The 20551-nt window shown below is 49.2% G+C and overlaps 1 protein-coding gene across 4 annotated transcripts in view; it reads right to left on the reverse strand.

Annotated features, from left to right (window-relative positions):
• MYH11 (myosin heavy chain 11) overlaps positions 1 to 20551 on the reverse strand; it is a 117419-nt gene that overhangs the window by 62055 nt on the left and 34813 nt on the right. For all 4 annotated transcript variants that reach the window (XM_055339711.1, XM_055339710.1, XM_055339713.1 and 1 more), the window contains exon 4: positions 9698 to 9725. In XM_055339711.1, the coding sequence (XP_055195686.1) occupies positions 9698 to 9725 (28 nt within the window). The remainder of the gene's footprint in view (positions 1 to 9697; positions 9726 to 20551) is intronic.

Below are 20551 nucleotides of genomic sequence, written 5' to 3' on the forward strand. Positions count from 1 at the left end.
CCCTGAATTTCTGAACCTAGTGCTGTGGGCCCCAATGTCCGGACATCAAGTGTCTGATCTCCAGGAATGCTGGCCTTAGTCCGGCCCTCTCCCTCTTTTTAATGGTTTTATCCCAGTGGCCAGTCCTTTCATGTGGTCTCAGAGGCACTTTGTGAGTGGGGGACCATAGAGTCATTATCCCTATGACTTGAGGGAGAAACAGAATCCAAATCAAAAAAAGAATTTTTTTTGTAATTTTTAAAAAGATTTTATTTATTTGTTCATAAGAGACCCAGGGAGAGAGAGAGAGGCAGAGACACAGGCTGAGGGAGAAGCAGGCCCCATGCAGGGAGCCCGACGCGGGACTCGATCCCAGGTCTCCAGGATCAGGCCCTGGGCTGAAGGCGGCGCTAAACCGCTGAGCCACCCAGGCTGCCCTTTTTTTTTGTAATTTTAAGGAGAGAACTGACTTTTTAAGGGGAATAGAGACCTCATGCTAATTGTTTCACATGCATTATCTCCTTTACCTTCCTCCTTCCCCGACCCTAAAGGTAGGACGTACCACTTCTGGGTTATTAGAGAAGAGGAACTCTGGCCCAGAGTAGGTAAGCACCTTGCCCTAGGTCACACAGCAAGGCAAGGGACAGTCAGAACTGAAAGTCAGGTCTCTGATTCCAATGCAATCAGGACTCTTTCTACTGTGTCTCACCCAGTCATTACACAACTCAGGCCCACTCCTCCAGGAACTTGCTTTCTAAGGCCAGAGGAACCAATGAACCAAGCCATTCAGTCATTCACACCTTAGTATGAATTACTTCAATCAGGCTAACATTGGAATGCTTGACAGACGTCACCCTGACTGAAGGGGTAGGTTCTGACCAGAGCAAGAGGAAGGAGAGAAAATATGAGCATGGGAAGCCACTTTTATAGGTGGTCCTGTGGCTATTCAGATCCAAGACAGTACACACTGTGTCCAGATCCCCAGATCCTCCCCTTTCCCACAATAATCTCATTTTCCAATCTCATTTTCAGCCTCTTCCACCTCATCCCTTCTACAACAAAGATATTGTCATGACCATGACCGTGGCCCTGGCCCTTGACCTAAGGAGGGAGGGGAAGTGGGACATATACTCTGGGAATCTGCTTCTCCCCATGTGGGCTGCTTGGCTCAACAGTTTCCAAGTTTTATTGATAAAAATAAATTGTCCTGGGAGGTTGTGCCAAAGAAAACTCCAGAGCTCCAGGCCCACGGGTGTCTGAAGATTGATGTGCTCAGGACTGCTTTAGAAACATTAATGTCTTTGCTTTTCTGATCCCTGAACTCCGGGGGTGAAGATGCCTTCCTGATCGGAGTGCCCAAGACCTCTGTCCTGTTTTGTAGGGAACTTGGCGCCCAGTTCCTTGCTCGTGACCATATAAGGCCTCCTGGCCTCGTAATCCTCCCCCTGCCAAGTCCTGCCCTGGCGGCAATGGGTGCTTTAACCCCAGCTGGTCTGGCTTCACGGGAGGGCCTGTGCTTGACTTTGTGCTCTGATGTTGCCATCTTGAAATTATTATTTTTTTAATATTATCTATTTATTTGACAAAGAGCACAAGCAGGAGGAGGAGCAGAGGGAGAGGGAGAAGCAACTTCCCACTGAGCAGGGAGCCCCACGTGGGACTCAATCCCAGGACCCTGGGATCATGACCTGAGCCAAAGGCAGATGCTTAACCTACTGAGTCACCCAGGCACCCCACTATCCTGAAATTCTTAGTACTCTGAATAAAGGGCTCTGCATTTTCATTTTGCATGATTTTACACATCACGGTGCTGGTCCTGGGTTCCGTGGGGGTTGAAGGATATTTACACGTTCATTTCAGCCTGTGGTCTGCCCTTGGCAGCAGAGCCAAACTAGCTCTGGGTTTCAGAGCTGGTCCTCATGGGATTCCAGCCCCTGTAGCCGGCGAGGTCCTCTAGCAAGTGTGCTGTCCAACTCCTACACACCCTGCAAAGCCCAGACAAGCATTACCTCTGTTCTGAACACCACCCTTAGGCAGAAGCAATGCCTCCTCCCCCTATGGCATGAATCAGCAGAATAGCCCAATGGGCTCCAAGGCAAGAGTTCAAATCTGAGTCTGAGTTCAAATCCCTGCTCTGCCAGTTACCCGTGAAACCTTGGGCAAGTCATTTAACTATTCCCATGCCTTGGTTCCCTTACCTATAAAATTAGGTATAATTTTTTTTTAAGATTTCATTTACTTGATAGAGAGCAGATGCAAGGGGAACAGCAGAGGGAGAGGGAGAAGCAGGCTCCCCACTGAGCAGGGAGCCCAACGCGGGGCTCCATCCCAGGACCCCGGGATCGTGACCTGAGCCCAAGGCCGATACTTAACCAACTGAGCCACCCAGGGACCCCTAAAACAGGTATAATTAAAGCACTCACATGATTGTTATAAGGCTTAAATAAGTGAATATGTATAAGATGTTTAGAACAATGCCAGATACAGAAAAATGTGAGCTATTATTACTTAAAACCATTTCTTCCTCATGCTTCTATTAATACTTACATATTAATGCTTATATAATGTTTCTATTCTGTTTATTATCTTCAGCATTCATACTATTATTAAAACATGAATCCTATCCTATTTTTCCACTGTATAAGCCAGGAGACTGCAAACCATTCCAGTAAAGAGCTGGATAGTAAATACTTAGGCTTCCAGGGTCATGCATTCTCTGTCCCAAATACTCAGCTCTGCTATTGTAGCGGGAAAACCAACAAGCATGGCTATGTGCCGATAAAACTTTATTTATAAAAAACAGAGAAGGGCCGAGTTTGGCCCAATGGTCTGAGTTTGCCGACCCTTGGCTGTGGTCTCCTAATGCTTTCCTGTCCATTTTAGATTAAAATTCAAAATCCTCCCCAGAGCCCAGAAGACCCCACCTTACCTCCTTCTGACCTCCTGCCCCACCACCCCCTTGTCTCTTAATCCAGCCCCTTGTGACATACAGGTTATTCCTCAAACACACAGCTCCCTCTCCACCCAAGGCCCCTCCACGCCTCACCTAGGCCTCCCATCTGGTCACACTGAATGAACAACATGACATGCTAGACCAGACAGGACTCAGCTCTAAACACTACATTCCCTCACCTTCCAGATTCATGACGGCTTAATCACTTGGAGCAAAGCATGACTCCCAGCTGGGCTTACCTGGACCCCTGATTTTTTTTAAAAGCTCAGACCCTGCTATCAACACGTTGGTCCTCAAGCCACTTGGGTGGATTTTAACAATGGCCAAAATGAAATTTAATAAGGACAGCTAAGCTGATGACGGTTCAGGGGGTGACTGGACACATTTGCAAATAAAAGTTGAAGGGCTGGGGGTTTCCTCTGTACCAGCAGCCAGTTGCCTACTCACTGGGTGCTGGCCATGTACAGGGGCAGCGTGCGACAGGATGGGGACGCTGTCCCACTGTCACTGAGCTCACATTCCAGGAGATGGAGACAGACACTAGCCAAGGAAATGAATAAGTATTCAAGGTCATCTGAGGGTCTGTTGTTGCTATATCAGGGTGGCATGATCGGGGGCTGGGGTCTGGGGGCGGCTGTCTGTGGGTAGCCAGAGGGGGAGCAGAGCCCTGTGGGAAGATGCAAGGGTGAGGAGTAGCAGGCAGGGGGAAGAGCAAGGAGCCTGGTGTGGCCGGAGGGTCAGGAGGGGGTGTCGGTAGCAAGTGATGAGGGAAGAAAGGTAGGGTCAGATCAGGGCCAATCTTCTTGGCCATGATGAAGAGTTTTGTTATTATTCTAACAAGTACAGGAAACGATTTAAAGAGGAAAATGGGGCTTGAGGACCTGTGGGGGGAAATATCAAACCTTCAGGCTAGAGCATGGGTTGCAGGGAGGAGACTAAACAGTAAACACAACACAGTTACAGCAGTTGATTCGTGTGTGTAGGGGTGCTCACCAAGAGGCAGTGGCATTCTTAGGCTCTTCCACGAACTGATTCGTGAAATCCCCACAACCACCCCCCAGTGGAGCACCTATTGGGCCCATTTTACAGATGGGGAAACAGGCCTGGAGAAGTTAAGGGACTTGTTTCTGAGAGCATGCCGCTGGCAGTGATGGGGCTGGATTCGAAACCCAGAGGTTGGGCTCTGGAATCCACACCCTGCTCCATCATACTACTTCGCACAACAAATAGCTACTGAAGGAAGGAAGGAAGGAAGGAAGGAAGGAAGGAAGGAAGGAACGAACGAACGAACGAACGAACGAACGGGGCATGGTCATGGAGGGGAGCAGGGCTGTGGGAAGCCCAGCTAGGGGGCTACTGCAACCGTCCAGGCAAGAGGTGACAGGTCCTGAATGAGGGAGAGCAGAACCAGAGGAGTGGACAGAGGTACAAAATACTTCAGAACCATGTGTCTAAAGCAGGAGTCACTAGCTGCAGGTGGCTATGAAGACAAAGTAACAATCCGGTTCCCCTGTCACGTTAACCACATTTCAAGCGCTCAGCAGCCATCAGCACAGAAAGGCCTGATGGCCAGTGCTGTTCTAAGGGAAGCAGAACCTGGTGCTGGTGTGGGTGTTGGGGGTGAGGGCAGGGCGGCTGCTTCCTCTTCCTCAGGGCCTCTCCATACTCAGCACAGAGAAGTTAGGTGACCTGTGCAGGGCCACACAGCTAGGAAGCCATCTCCAAGGCACACTCTCACCTGCTCCTCTCTGTCAGATGCTGATGAGCAACGCTGTTGCTACCTGGGAGACTGGGGAGATGTGTGGCTCCCACCTGGTGCACAGGTGCTCAAAAGGCTCCTCTGCCAACTGCTCCCTATATAATCTCGCCTAATGTGTGTTTCTGTTTAAAGACACTTTCATATATATAATTGATTTGTCAACGTTGAACTCACAGCCAACAGCTCTAAAACTCACGCCTGAAAGAAGCTCATCCAGCACACAAATTTGCTCCGTAAGGCACAGCTAGCCATCTTATGCTTAGGAAGACGGCGCTTCAGCCCCACGCTTGGGATGCACTGTTAACGGTGAAATCACGAACAAAAAGCCACAAAAATGCAAACCATGTGGTGCTGAATCTAGCACACAGAGGGCCCCTGCTCACAGCTCGAGAGTTGAAACAGGAAAGGAGAGTTCCCTCAGCTGGGAAGGTGTGCCCTGTTGGGCTGCTCAAGCTTTCCCTGGCTCGGCGTGTGTCTTCGAAGAACCCCAAAAGCACCCGGAGTCTCAGTTGGGGGTTACAAATAAATTTTAGCAAGTAGGTGAATTGGCAAATACAGAATCAAGAAATAAGAAGGATTGATTGTATATAATATATATAACATATATATTATATATATCTTTTATCTATATATATCTATATATCTTTTATGTTGTACTTCTGTATATTTTTTAAGCCTGGAAACAATCACAGCTACAGTCCATGGAGGGTAGTTTTATAAAACACAGCATTTCTGGGCAGTCACAGGGAGGGAGGCTGGTTTTTGTAGGACCAGAAAGAACGCACTCTAAGGTCCACTGCTGAGGGGAAAAAGCAAGGGCAGACTGGCTGTGTTTTCTAAAATCCAGAGTTCTGGATCCTCCTGGGGGAGGCAAAAACCCCCAGCTAGCTCTAGGAACAGTGGGTCAGCATCCTCCCACAGTATAAGTTGTCTCGGGCACAGTTGCAGCTGCCCCTCGAATGCGTGTGAGCTTTTCAGTTTGCCACAGTCCCCGCTACTCCCTAATGTCACCCCTGACCTAATCCACCCCCTTCTGTTACCTGCCAGCCTCTCCGAGGCATTTGCACTTGTAAATCCTGGTCTGGGAATACAACAAATGCTTGTAAGCAGCCAGCTGTAGATCTACTGGCCATGTCTAAAAATGCATTAAGAAAACCATGGACATATCTTGGCAGAGAACGTTTTAATAAATAAATGCCTTAAAAGTATTTAAAAAAAAAAAGAAAGTCGCGTTCATGGCTTATCATGAATATGATTGGCTACCTATCTGTTACCCTATAGGTTTCCCTTGCTTTCGCTTATTAGCATGGCTAAGGGCGACGCAGCACTTTCAAAAATAACTGATGAGTGACAATTATCTTCAATGAGCCTAAAATGACACTATCCGGCACCGTGCTCAGTGCTTTCCGTGAATTGACTCAGGGATGCCTCACAACCCCCCTGGGAGGTGGGTGCAGCTGCCCATTTTACAGGTAAGGAAACTGAGGCTCAGACAGGGTACATGGCTTTCTGTAGCCACGTGTCGAGTTCACCGGCTGCCCCTAAAGTGAAACTCTGGCCTGTCTTGGAGTCAAAACAGCAGTCGCTCAGGAGCCAATGTGCAGCCACATCTGGGGACAGAAATCTAGCAGGACCCACACTCAGGGGTACCTGAGATGGTTTTAAGCTGCACAAGGTCCCCAAAATAAGCTGACCAGGACAGCAACAATTGGCACAGACATGATCACTAAACCCAGCAGATTCAATGTGGACCAGGTGAGGATGGTTAACATCACCAGGGACAGGTCACCTTAGTGTCATGTGGTGATGACCCCCCCCCCCGATATGGTAGCATGAAGAAGTCACCTGGCCTCTGCATAATTCTCCCCCAAACCCATAACTGCAGTCTAGTGACCTAGAACAACATCAGACAAACCCAATTTGAGGGGTGTTCTGCTAAAGCCCCGGTTAGTCCTCAAAACCATCTGGGTCATGGAAAATAAGGAACGTCTGAGAAACTGTCATAGCCAAGGAGAGCCTAGGGAGACATGATGACAAGATGCAATTCTGGATGGGCTCATGGAACAGAATACAAAAAAAATTAAATATCTGTGTTCATATACATTTTTACATTTCAATTTAAGTTAAAATTAGTGAACCTACAGTCTACAGTTCAATTAACTGTGTGATGTCCCAACGCTGGTGTCTTCGGGTGACACATGTGTTGTGGTGACGTCACATGTTACTATCAGGAGAAACTGAAACTTGGCAGGTGGGGTATGGGAACTCTATCTTGGCAATTTTTTTGGTAAATCTAAAATAATTTCAAAACTATTCTATTTTTTTAAGCGATTCCACTTAAAGAATAATATTAATTTAACAATAACATGCACATACGGCCAAAACCCTAACCACGGTGACAGGCGAATGAGGTTGGGGAAACACAAGTTTTTTTTTTTTTTTTTAAAAAAAAAAAAAAAAACAAGCTCTGGAATCAGGAGCCTTAAGCCAGACACAACCTTGGCTTTTGTGATCCTACTTCTGCGATCCTACTTCCGTCCCCAAAGAAAGAAGCTGAGGGATCACAGAGGAAGTTCTGCCCATAAAGTTGGTCATCATCATATTTTTGTTTGAGGATAAAATTTAAATGACCTAAGAGCACCACACTGGGGGTCTGGTCAGGTGTTTCACTGGCTCCCTGGAGGGTCAGCGGTCATCCAAAAGGGACGTTTGTAAATAATGTGGAAACGTGATGTCGGTGGAATGTCAAATGGAGAAGAGTAAGAGAAAAAAGTGCATATAACTGAGTTCATGTTTATGTTTAAAACAGCCTATAGAAAAAAAAAAAGAAGAGCTACATCAAGATTCACTGGGGTGAGGGGTGGTTTGGGTGGCTCAGTCTGTTGAGCCTCTGACACTTAATTTTAGCTCAGGACATGATCTCAGGGTCCTGAGATCAAGCCCCATGTTAACCTCTGTTCTCAGCAGGGAATCTGCTTGAGATTCCCTCTCTCTCCCCCTCTGCTTCTCCCCTTACGTGCTCTCACTCTCTCTTAAATAAACAGAAACAAACAAACAAATAAATAAAATCTTTTTAAAAAATCCCAAAACCATTTACTGGGGCCAAGCTTGGCAGTGGACTGTGGGTGAAGTCTTCCTACTATTCACTTATGGGTATTTATCTGCATTAGTCTTACAGTTACAAAAAAAAATTAAAATATGTGTCCGCATGCATTTTGCACTTCAATTTAAGTGAAAATTTAAAAAATTTATTTTGTTTCTATTGTAGAATGGAAAAAAAGAGAAAAAGCAAGTAGAGAGAAGTTTATTGATTCGCCTAAAGCTGAGGGTGGGCAAACTTTTTCTGTAAAGGGCCAGAGAGTAAATATTTGAGCCTCTGAGGGACACAAGTGATGTCTATTGCAAATACTCACCCCTCACTCATAGTGGCCCTACAGCAGCCACAAGCAACACAGACATGAATGGGTGTGGCTGTGTTCTGATAAAACTTTATTTATGAAAACAGACCAAGGGCTGGATTTGGCCCTTGGGTCATACTTTGTTGATCCTGCCCTAAAAATTACAGAGGTCTAACTCAGGGATCCTTGCATCTGTGCAAGTAGAGGTTCTATTGCAGCCAGGATTCTGATTCCTAGGCCTGGGTTTCTCTCCTGAACACCATGGCGCCTACCAGAAGCAAGGCTCAGCAAAACTCCGGCAAAATACCACCACTGCATCAGACAACCAGGGAACAATGACAGGGCACCTACTACACGCCAGGGACCATGCTAAGTTATCCCCCTCGATACTGCCCCTTTGGTCCTCCCAACAACCCCAGGGGTGGGGGTCACAATTGATATCTCCATTCTACAGATGAGAACACTGAGGTTTGCAGACTTACCCAGCCTGCCCAAGGACAAACTGCCAGCATGCAGTGAGGCAGGAAAGCCGACCTAGCCCTGTGCCTCCAAGGGCCCACCTCCTAACCACAGCACTGCCCTCTTGAGGTATCTGTGTCCCCTCAATATTAGACCATGTTATTAAAAAACATCTTAAAAATCCTGTAGGCTTCTACTGGGAAGTATTTCTTCTTCCAAACTAGAGCAGAAGGGATAAGGCAAGGTGGGGTCAAGGTAGGAGGCCTGCAGGAACCTGGGTGGCTCAATGGTTCAGCATCTGTCTTTGGCCCAAGTCACAATCCTGGGGTCCTGGGATCGAGTCCCACATCAGGCTCCCCACAGGGAGCCTGCTTCTCCCTCTGCCTGTGTCTCTGCCTCTCTCTCTGTGTCTCTCATGAATAAATAAAATCTTTAAAAAAAAAAAAAACAAAACCTTGTGATGACTCTGAGCCATCTGGATAACCTTGACAATCTCCATATATTAAGGTCCACTGATTAGCAACCTTAACAGCATCTGCAATCTTCATGCCCCCAGGCCACGTGACCTGACATACAGCTTCCAGAAATTAGGATGCAGAGATCATTGGGCGGGGGTTGGGCATTATCTTGCCTATGACAGGAGGGATGTTCCTGAGTATAGAAGATTCCCTGAATGATTCTAAACTGAGCTAACGTATTTGGGTCTTTGAAGACACAGTGATGCCAACCAAATACGGCACAAACGTGCTTGCTCACTGTGACCTGTTAGGGCAGTAACACAAGCCAAGGTTTCTTCGCTAACAGAGATGCCTTCCACCTTCACACAGCTGTTCTGCAAAGAGGCGCAACTCTGTCAATAGTTCAGGGCCGAGCATGCAGTAAGTGCTCAATAAATGCGAGTTCTAGGAAAAGGGGATGGCGCAGAGCCAGACAGTGCCAGGTCCCACTGGCAGTTGGGATGTGCCTACCTTGGCACGAGGACTTCCGTTCAGCAAACGTTGAACATGCATCTACTCCACGCCAGATACAAGCGAGGCATCAGCAACGGTAAGCAAAGGCCTCGCCCTCAGGGACCTTTTCTCTTTAGTAGGTTGCATCTCGACCATAGAAAAACAGGAGGAAAAAAAAAAAAACAGAGGCTCCACTTACGTGCACAGAATGGACTGGTCCTCTCGATCTGCAAACAAAAAGAAAAAAAGGCCATGAATTAGAAGTAGCTCCAAGCTGAGGGTCTGGATATGCCTCCCCCCCAGGACCCCCATCCAAAGCTTCTGCACACCTGCCCCACCAAGGGGGTGATGGGCCAACTGAACTCATTGCCCAGGACAGAGCCAAGAGGACAGCAGGGCTCTTTTAGATACTCCTCCCTAGCCCCACGTCCTGGAGGCAACCCCAGAAAGATGCTGGGGCCTGGCTAGTTTGGAAGGCCGTGGGCATCCCAGCGCCTCCAGCTCCGGGGGTGGGTGGGGTGGGGACCCGGGATCCCAATCTGCCAGACAGAACAGACCGGGGTCCCACTCAGCCACTTCTCAGCTCTGTGGCCTTGGGTGGATAGTCTTAACCCCTCTATGCCTCAGTTTCTGCACCTGGAATGTAGGGTAGTGGACAGTTTGGGTTTGAAAACCTAGCATTTCCTTTTTAAAAAAAAGGTTTTATTTATTTATTCATGAGAGACACACAGAGAGAGAGGCAGAGACACAGGCAGAGAGAGAAGCAGGCTCCCCCATGCGGGACTCGATCCCAGGACTCCAGGATCATGCCCTGAGCCCAAGGCAGACGCTCAACCACTGAGCCACCCAGGTGCCCCTCGCATCACCTCTTCTGGGAAGAGCATCCTGTGTTCCTCTAGGAGACGTGCCTCTGATCCCACCCCTGCCATCATGTTCAGTCTTAGGGGGGCTGCCCCACTGGGTCCCCCAGCCAAGAGGATGGGGAAGCACAGCAGGTGGACAGAGCCCTCAGGCCCTGCCCCAGGGCCCGAGAAGCCCATTCCTGCCATTCCTGAGGCTGGCTCTCCAGGCTTCCCACCCCACCTGCAAGCCCGCTGACAGTCCTCCAAACATTCCTTTCCTGGATCATATCAGTGCTGGGTTGATCTCTGGCTGACCCCCGGAGAGCCTTGCTGGGGAACACAGGGCACCATGAGATTAAATGTGATAAAGTAGACATTACTGATCACCTTCGACTCTTAAAGTGGCCTCAGAGGGTGAAGCCAGGGTCTGGAACTCATTTCCTGTCCTACGAGGGACAGTTACCGACGCCTTCAGTTATCGGCCAATTAGCTATAGCTGAGAAATCAGGGCATCCTATCTGCTGACGGGCAATGCCCAAGTTTTCTGCAATCCATCCAGTTTCTGAAATTTCTGCAAGTGTTTCTGAAATCCATTCTCTGGCTCTGTCCTTGCTGCCATGAGGCTCGGGCTGTCTCAATCCACACCTCGCCAAAGATCTCCCTGGATCTCGCCCATTCCTCTTCCAAACACCTTCCTGCTCAGAGTGATCTTCCTGACAAGCTGTGTTGCCGATCACTGCAACTTAACACTCTCCCACTCTGGAAGTTTCTTTCTTTCTTTCTTTCTTTCTTTCTTTCTTTCTTTCTTTCTTTCTTTCATTTTTTTGAAAGGTTTTTAATTTATGTATTCATGAGAGACACACACAGAGAGAAAGGCAGAGACATAGGCAGAGGGAGAAGCAGGCTTCATGCGGGGATCCCGATGTGAGACTTGATCCCAAGACTCCAGGATCACGCCCTGAGCCAAAGGCAGATACTTGACCACTGAGCCACCCAGGTACCCCTGGAAGTTTCTTTAAAAGTCCAACATAGGGGAGCATCTGGGTGGATCAGTCGGTTAAGTATCTGACTTTTGATTTAGGCTCAAGTCCTGATCCCAGGGTCATAAGCTCAGCTTGTGATTCCCTCTCCACCCCACTTGCCCATGCTCTCTCTAAAGAAATAAATAAAAAGAGGTATATCACTACACATGCACGCACGCACATACACGTATATACACACACACACCCTCAAGTACCTATATACGCATTGGCTATACAGTGAAGCCACCAACTTGACATGGCCCACAGTGGCTGGCCCTGAGGAGAGGGTTCCTGAGAATCAGAACAGGTGGGACACCTACTTTCATGCCATCTGCTTCTAACCTGTTCACGTTTGTGCTATGGGCATGCATTGCCATTCCCTCATCTCGCCAAAAATTGGCCAATGCAAAAAATACTCTTTACTGCTCTTGAGGAAACCACTATAACCCCGAAGCTTAGGACACAGAGAAGGGAAATAGCCACCACTACCCACAATGCCCCCAGTAAGTGCCCCTCCGGAGTGCTCACTGCCCCTCACACCTGTGCTGAGCTCCTTCGGTGCTACGTAACCCATTTAATTCCCATGGCAGCCCCAGAGGTGAGCCCTGGCTTCACCCCCATTTTACAGATGAGGAAAACAGAGTGCAGAAGGAAGGTGACCCGCCTCAGGTCACTGTGCACCCCCACCCCAGGTCACTGCGCCACCCCCCCACCCCAGGAGATATGTCTGCTCTGAAACTCAGAAGGTGACCTTATTTAAAATCAGGGTGTTACAGGTATAATGAAAGATCTCCAGGTGAGATGATCTGGGACTTAGGGTAGGATCTAAATCAATGACCGGAGCTCTTATTATTAAGAGAAAGGATGGTGAGATTAGAGACACAGGGAGAGGGAATCCCTGGGTGGCTCAGCAGTTTAATGCCTGCCTTTGGCCCAGGGTGTGATCCTGGATACCCAGGATCGAGTCCCATGTCGGGCTCCCTGTGTGGAGCCTGCTTCTCCCTCTGCCCCTCTCTCTCATTCTCTCTCTCTCTCTCTCTCTCTCTCTATCATGAATAAGTAAATAAAATCTTAAAAAAAAAAGGAGAGACACACAAGGAGAAGGCCGTGTGAAGGAGGAGGAGAGACGGGAGGGATGTGTCTACAAGCCGAGGAATGCCAAGGAGTCAGCCACCACCCGAAGCCAGGAGAGAGACACAACCCAGATTCTTCCTCAGAGCCTCCAGAAGGAGCCAGCCCTGCCAATGCCTTGACTTTGGGCCTCCAGAGCGGTCAGAGAAAACAAATCCCATTTCTCCAGCCACCAAGTCCATAGCAGTTTGTACAGCAGCCCTAGAAAATGAGCACAGTCTCACAGCTAGCAGGGGCAGGCTGTTTTTCCTTCCTCGGGCAACCCACACTCGTGCATGGGTGGCACCTCCTTCCGAGATTAAAACAGAGGAAAAAACTTAAATGTCCCCAGTGCATTGTAGAGAGAGACCGAAGTCAGGGGCACCTCTCCTGTCCATGAGGCATCTGCAGAGGGAGGCGCCCGGCATAGGTACAACCCGGTTCCTTGTCCTGGCATCAGGGAATGTGGACGTGTGGGTCTCTAACTTCCACCCAGAAGGAGAAACCCACTCAGGAGCAGAGCAAAATAAGAAACCCGTTAAAAACAGTCATGGGGCACCTGGATGGCTCAGTCGGTTGGGCGCCTGCCTTCGGCTCAGGTCATGATTCCAGGGCCTTGGGTCTGAGCCCTGCACTGGGCTCCCTGCTCAGCGGGGAGTCTGCTTCTGCCTCTGCCTCTGCCCCTACTCATACTCTCTCTCTCTCTTTCAAATAAATAAATAAAATCTTAAAAAAAAAAAAAACCCAGATCGCCCTGTGATCAGAACCAAGCAGAGGGGCACCCCGCCCCTGGGGGCTGGCCCAGACAAACTCCACTATTTTCAGGAATGATTTCGAGACTGACAGACAGACAGGCTCTCCTGATCCATCTGCTCCAGAGAGAGGGGGGTCAGGCTTCCCCCAGCAGCCTTGGGAAGCCTGGCCCAGAGCACAGGAGATTTATAGGGTCGGGTGCTGGTCCTGGGGCCTTTCCTCACAGCAGGTCCCCAGGAGAGGCAGCAGGGGGCCACCGGGGACCTCAGGCCAGGGACATTCCCATCGGAAACACACGGCCCGCAGGCGTGGGAAGCTGACGGCGCCGGCCACGGGGCGCAGGGAGGCCTGGCGTGGGCACCGCGGGCTGACCCGCACCTTCCCGGGGCCTTCCACCTCCCGCGGAGCCCGAGCATATTCCATCTGACCCGAGGGAGCAAGAGTCGTCTGGATGTGGGAAGCAGGGTACCCACCCCCGCCCCGCCCGAACTTTGCACGCCGCCGCTCCTGCCCACAGCCCCCTGGCCCTGCCTGACCCATTTTCCTCCTCCTCCTTATCCCCCTGGAGATGAAATTCGCCTAACACAAAATTAACCAAGTCAAAGCCAACACTTGGGCGGTGTGTCGTATGTTCACAGCGTTGTGCACTGTGCATGGTGTGCCTAGGGCACATCTAGTTCCAGAACATTCTCATCTGCCCATTCACCGGTCACTCTTCATTCCCCACTCCGTTAACCCCCAATCTGCTTTCTTCTCTACAGATTTACCTATTCCAGACATTTCCCATAAATCCAATTGTACAGAATGTAGCCATTTGTGTCTGCCTTGTTTCACTTAGCATGATGTTTGCACAATTCCTCCCTGTTATTGACATGTGTCCGAACTTCCTTCCTTTCTATGGCTTGCTAATATTCCATTACATGGATATACCATATTTTGCGTGTCCATTCGTCCAACGATGGGCATTTGGGTTGTTTCCTATCTTTCAGCTATTGTGGATAGTGCTACTCTGAACATTCAAGTACACGTTTTTATTTGAGAATTCATTTTCAATTCTTTAGGGTATATACCCCAATCCATTATTTTTTTAAAGATTTATTTATTTGAAAGAGAACAAGAGAGAGCAAGCATGAGCAGTGGGGGGAGGAGGGAAGGCAGAGGGAAAGGGAGAGAATCTCAAGCAGACCCCCTACTGAGCATGGAGCTGGACACAGGGCTTGGTCTCATGACCCTGAGATCATGACCTGAGCCAAAACCAATAGTCAGATGATCACCCTACTGAGCCACCCAGGTGCCCCATCCCAATCCATTCTTGAAATGGCATCTTGACAGTCACCTCCTTTATGATTTTTCTCTGACTCTATACCTCCCTAGAGCTAAATTGGAGGCCCTTCTACTGCATGCCCCCTCTGGGGCTACCATGGACAGTGGTACAGGTCGTACACTGCATAACTCTAGAGGGAACCATTCACATGGGTCATTATAGATGTGTACATTTATTAAGACAATCTTCTAACAGGTGGAGGAAAAGTGCCTTGAGAAAAGAGTGCCTTTCTCTATTTTTACAATGACACCATGTGGCTTAGTGGTGGCCCTGGCTTTGAGAGTCCAAAGGTTCCCTCCATCATAGCACTTAATCTCATTACGATCACTGTTTCGCCTCAATATTTTGTAGCAGGAAAGGGTATAGATTATCTGGAAAAATAACTGGTCATTTATCCATGATAGGACAGGCAGGGTTTTTCTTTTCCAACTTTGTAAAAATTACACTACTTTACATTATTGATAATAGCTCATAAGTAGAAACAATAAAAAGAAATCCATCAGCTGCTAAGGGGATAGACAAAATGGGGTACGTCCATAGAGTGGAGTATTACTCCGCCATAAAGAAGAAGTAAAGCACTGACACCTGCTACAACATGAAGCCATTCTGCTCAGGGAGGGCCACATCTGGTAGCATTCATTCCATTGATAGGAAGTGTCCAAAGTAGACAAATCTAAAGAGACCGAAAGTAGACAAGCGATCGCCTGGGAACTGTAGGTAGGACAGGGAGGTGACTACCGACAGGCACACAATTTTTTGGCTGGGGGAGGGTGAGAGAAATATAAAATTAGATTGTGCTGATGACTGCATACTCCTGTAAATTCACTAATGACCAGGGAATTGTATACTTTAAATGGATTAATCTGGGACACCTGGATGGCTCAGTGGCGCGATCCAGGGGTCCTGGGATCGAGTCCCACATTGAGCTCCTTGCATGGGGCCTGCTTCTCCTCCCTCTGCCTCTCTCTGTGTCTCTCATGAATAAATAAATAAATATTTAAAAAATAATAAATGGATTAATTTGTGGTATATAAATCATATCATAAAACTTTTTAAAAGATTTTATTCATCTATTTGATGGAGAGAGAGAGAGTGCACAGGCAGGGGGAGGAGCAGAGGCAGAGGGAGAAGCAGGCTCCCCACTGAGCAGGGAGCCTGACTCAGAGCTCAATCCCAGGACCCTAAGATCATGACCTGAGCCCAAGGCAGATGCTTACCTGACTGAGCCATCTCGGTGCCCCCATAATAAAACTTTTTTTAAAAAACTATGCTAAGCTTATACCATGTCTGAATTGAGAGCCCGGACTCCTTAAACTTCACACAGAGCTATTTGTTTTTCACAAGTTATAAAACTGCTTTCAATGCTTCTCCTCCCAGCCCTGAAATGCTGAAGGTCAAGGGCTGTGCCTGTTCTCAGGTGCCAGGAACAGTGCCTGACACATAGTAGGTACCGGGGAAATGCTTCCTCATTGGCATCTCTTCTTCTCTCAAGGCAACCGAGACAGAAGCAATGGTGAACACTTCCATCTGCGGTCACATACTCACTCAGCAAACAAGTCCTGACCCCCTACCATGTACCAGCCCCTAGAAACGTGAAATTCATGAAGACCTCTGGAAGTCTGCTTTCGAGAGGCTTACAAGGCAGTGTGGGAGTCAGATGGGCAAAGCAATGACCAGAAGGAGTGAGCAATTCCTAGGACGGGTATTTGCTGCTGCCTGAGAGAGGGATGGTTTAAGTCTTGGCAGCTGAAGTGATACTGAGCTGCCTGGAGAAGATTGTGTAGGAATCCACAAAGCAGATGCCTCTCAAGCAGAGGGTCTGGGACACAGAGGGTCCCACAGACAGAGAGGACACAGTCCAGGAGCCGAGGTGTGCAGGGCTGGAGCTGGCATTCCAGCCTCACCCAGCCCGGAGCCCTGGGGCTCTCCTTACCTCACACTCACCCCTACACATGCCCCTCTCTCTCCTCCTTCTCCCCAGACTTGGGGTCTGGCCTTGGACGTGCAAGTCTGCGGGTGAGCTTTCCGAAGAGATAAAGGACTCCGGTGGTCCCTCCCCCAAAGTGGGCCCGAAGACTCTCAGGGGACGCCCAGCTCCCCACAGACCAGCTATTTCGGCCCGATCCCAAACACAAGCTCGTGGTTTACAGCTGGGGAGCCAGAGGCCTGCAGGCTGACCATAAAAGGAGAAAACCAAGCTGGGACTAAGAACAGACCCAGGCTCACTGCTTCTCTTCCTTCCCATGCCAGGCTGCTAGGGGACCCAGCGAGGGGGAGGTGGCCAAGCCTGGGTCCCTGTAGGGTCACCTCCACCAATGAAGGCAGAGGCCAGAAGGTTCCAGATGACAGCTAACACCTGCTGCACTTGCTGTGAACAGGCAGTGTGTTCCCCATGCACTGTCCAAATTAACCCTTGCCACAATTGGAACAGGCCCAATTATTAGCCTCACAGGACAAAAGCAAACCAGACACAAAGAAGTGGGTACACTGCAGAATGGGGATTTGAACCCAGCTCCAGAGCCCATGTCCTTACCCACTACACACTCTGCAGGTCAGGATCCTTCTCTTCCTCTGGACTTCCTCTCCCACCTTCTCCTCCAGCAGAGCTGCTAGGAAGAGATTCTGGGTGGGAAGAGATACCTCTGAGGGTTTGTGCTGGACCCCAGCAGGAACCCAAACCCACACAGAGCACTGGCATCTTTAACGGCAGACCTGGCCAGTTGATGGATGGGGTCAGGGAAAAACCAATATTTTCATGGTGGTCTCTTGGGTCTCAGCTCCCCCGGCCCCACTCTCCCTCCTTCTCTCTGCTCCAGCCCCAACCAGTCTATGGATCCCAGAGCCACCTCCTTGTTATGCCCATGTGTTGCCTCGCCTGCCCTCCCATAATATGACAGGCCCCAGGGTCCAGCTCACAGCTCCCTGGAACTCCCTTCCACAGCACATGTATTTGTGGGGATGATGTGATTAATCCCCACCTTTTCCCTTGCCTCATCCCTGCCGAGTAGATGGTGCCCCTCCTCACCATCCCACAGCCCACAGTGGGGTCTCAACACTGTTGAATCAAAAGGGGAACAGGGAGCCAGATTCTCTTTGAGGTCAGCGGAACACCGAGGGAACAACAGGCACCAGCCAGAGCTTCCCAAGCCCCCTGAGCATGCCTGCTTCTTCAACTCAATACTTACTGCTTGTTAAAAAAAAAAAAAAAAAAAAAGAATTCTCCCGAGCTCTCACCCCTTCGAGTAAGACACCACAGGCGGTCCATAAAAGGCTCATCAGAATCAGATGATCCTTTCCCCTTCCTCATTTCCTGGCAAAGAACGTGAACCTCTCATGATAGCTCAGAGCGCCAACCTACACGTCCCAGGGCCTCGGCGAGGACCGAGCCGGGCAGATGGAGCCACCGTCTGTCCTCCCTGCCACCAGGCCAGATGCAGAGCCAAGAGCTGCTGCAAAATCTCCAACCACGCATCTGGTCCCCGCTCTCCGGGGCCACATTGTCAAAAGAGCACGGTCTCTGGAGCAAAGCCACCTGGAATGACTGCCAGGCTCCACCTCTGAGGCAAGACACTGTCCTTACGAGGAACACAAGGACCAAAATCCATACTTTTCAAGGACATGAAAACAGTGAAGACTGGATGCACAAAGCTTAAAATTGCCCCTGCACGTTGAGACCCTCAGCACCTGCTCTGATCGTCGCCAGGGCCGTCATCAATGTCATCCGAAATGGAGAGTTCAAGAGAAGTGATTCTGGACAGCAGCGATTCTGTTCCAAGGGCACAGGGTATCAGGCCAGGCTCAGTGCTTTCAAGCGAGAAGGGCTAAGCCTGCCCCTCAGCCTCCTGGGGCCTCGGTTTCCTGGTCTGTGAAATGGGGGTAACAGCACCCCACTACCACACTACCAGCCTTGGAGGGAAGATAAATGCTTCAAGGGCAGCAGAGGGTGACACCTCCAGGTGGGACACCGGGCTCTAGGGCCAATTTGCTTGGTACCCTGAGTGTCGGTTTCATCCGTCTGTCCAGTGGGCAGGCTCTGCCGCTGGGTACGGTCCTGCATGGTGCCGGAGAGGGCCGAGCCCTGCAGGCTTTCCAGAGCGGTCAGCCAGGGGGACATCGGTGTCATCCCTCTCCCTGCCAAGCTTCCAGAGCAGCCTCTGGGGAGGGGGGTGAGCCTGAGGAGCCCCCAGGCCCTGCAGCACCCTAGGGCCTGCTGACCCCAGAGACAGGGATGCCACTGAGTGTGAGAACTTGCAAAGCAGAGAGCTTAGAGGTTAGATCATGCCATCTGCCAGATTTCCCTTCAGTTTGAAGAGGGTTCAGCCAAGAGCCCCGAGCTGATAGAGGTCCACCGGCTGTGCTTTCTTTTTTAATCCACTGAGAGGTGGACCCTGAACTTTATGGTCAACTAATATTCGATAAAGGAGGAAAGACGATCCACTGGAAGAAAGACAGTCTCTTCAATAAATGGTGCTGGGAAACTTGGACATCCACATGCAGAAGAATGAAACTGGACCACTCTCTTGCACGATACACAAAGATGAACTCAAAATGGATGAAAGATCTAAATGTGAGACAAGATTCCATCAAAATCCTAGAGGAGAACACAGGCAACACCCTTTTTGAACTTGGCCACAGCACCCTCTTGCAAGATACATCTATGAAGGCAAGAGAAACAAAAGCAAAAATGAACTATTGGGACTTCATCAAGATAAGAAGCTTTTGCACAGCAAAGGATACAGTCAACAAAACTCAAAGACAACCTACAGAATGGGAGAAGATATTTGCAAATGACAGATCAGATAAAGGGCTAGTTTGCAAGATCTATAAAAAGAACTTCTTAAACTCAACAGCAAAGAAACAAACAATCCAATCATGAAATGGGCAAAAGACATGAAGAGAAATCTCACAGAGGAAGACACAGACATGGCCAACATGCACATGAGAAAATGCTCTGCATCACTTGCCATCAGGGAAATACAAATCAAAACCACAATGAGATACCACCTCACACCAGTGAGAAAGGGGAAAATTAACAAGGCAGGAAACAACAAATGTTGGAGAGGATGTGGAGAAAGGGGAACCCTCTTGCATTGTTGGTGGGAATGTGAACTGGTGCAGCCACTCTGGAAAACTGTGTGCAGGTTCCTCAAAGAGTTAAAAATAGACCTGCCCTACGACCCAGCAATTGCACTGTTGGGGATTTACCCCAAAGATTCAGATGCAATGAAACGCCGGGACACCTGCACCCCGATGTTTATAGCAGCAATGTCCACAATAGCCAAACTGTGGAAGGAGCCTCGGTGTCCATCGAAAGATGAATGGATAAAGATGATGTGGTTTATGTACACAATGGAATATTACTCAGCCATTAGAAACGACAAATACCCACCATTTGCTTCAACGTGGATGGAACTGGAGGGTATTATGCTGAGTGAAGTAAGTCAATCGGAGAAGGACAAACAGTGTATGTTCTCATTCATTTGGGGAATATAAATAATAGTGAAAGGGAATATAAGGGAAGGGAGAGGAAATGTGTGGGAAATATCAGAAAGGGAGACAGAACATAAAGACTCCTAACTCTGGGAAACGAACTAGGGGTGGTGGAAGGGGAGGAGGGCGGGGGGTGGGGGTGAATGGGTGACGGGCACTGAGGGGGACACTTGACGGGATGAGCACTGGGTGTTATTCTGTATGTTGGTAAATTGAACACCATTAAAAATTAATTTAAAAAAAACCACTGAGAGGGCCCTTGGTGCTAACTACATGAGGATGAAACACTCCCAGCTGCTATCTTGCACAGGGTAACAAATCTTGAGGGCTCCACTCAACACATCAGAAGGAAATCAATCCTATGTGCCTTTCACACCCTTCCCCCAGGCCTCCCACCCCACCCGGGGAAGGGGAGGCAGGAAATCCGAAGTGGCTTATCAGGAAAGCCTCAATAGTGGTGCTTTCCCCATTTAACACCCTATTAATTTACCCCGATCACCTATCAGTCACTT

This window comes from Nyctereutes procyonoides, unplaced genomic scaffold (genome assembly GCF_905146905.1).
Source record: "Nyctereutes procyonoides isolate TBG_1078 unplaced genomic scaffold, NYPRO_anot_genome, whole genome shotgun sequence".
Classification (NCBI taxonomy): Eukaryota; Metazoa; Chordata; class Mammalia; order Carnivora; family Canidae; genus Nyctereutes; species Nyctereutes procyonoides.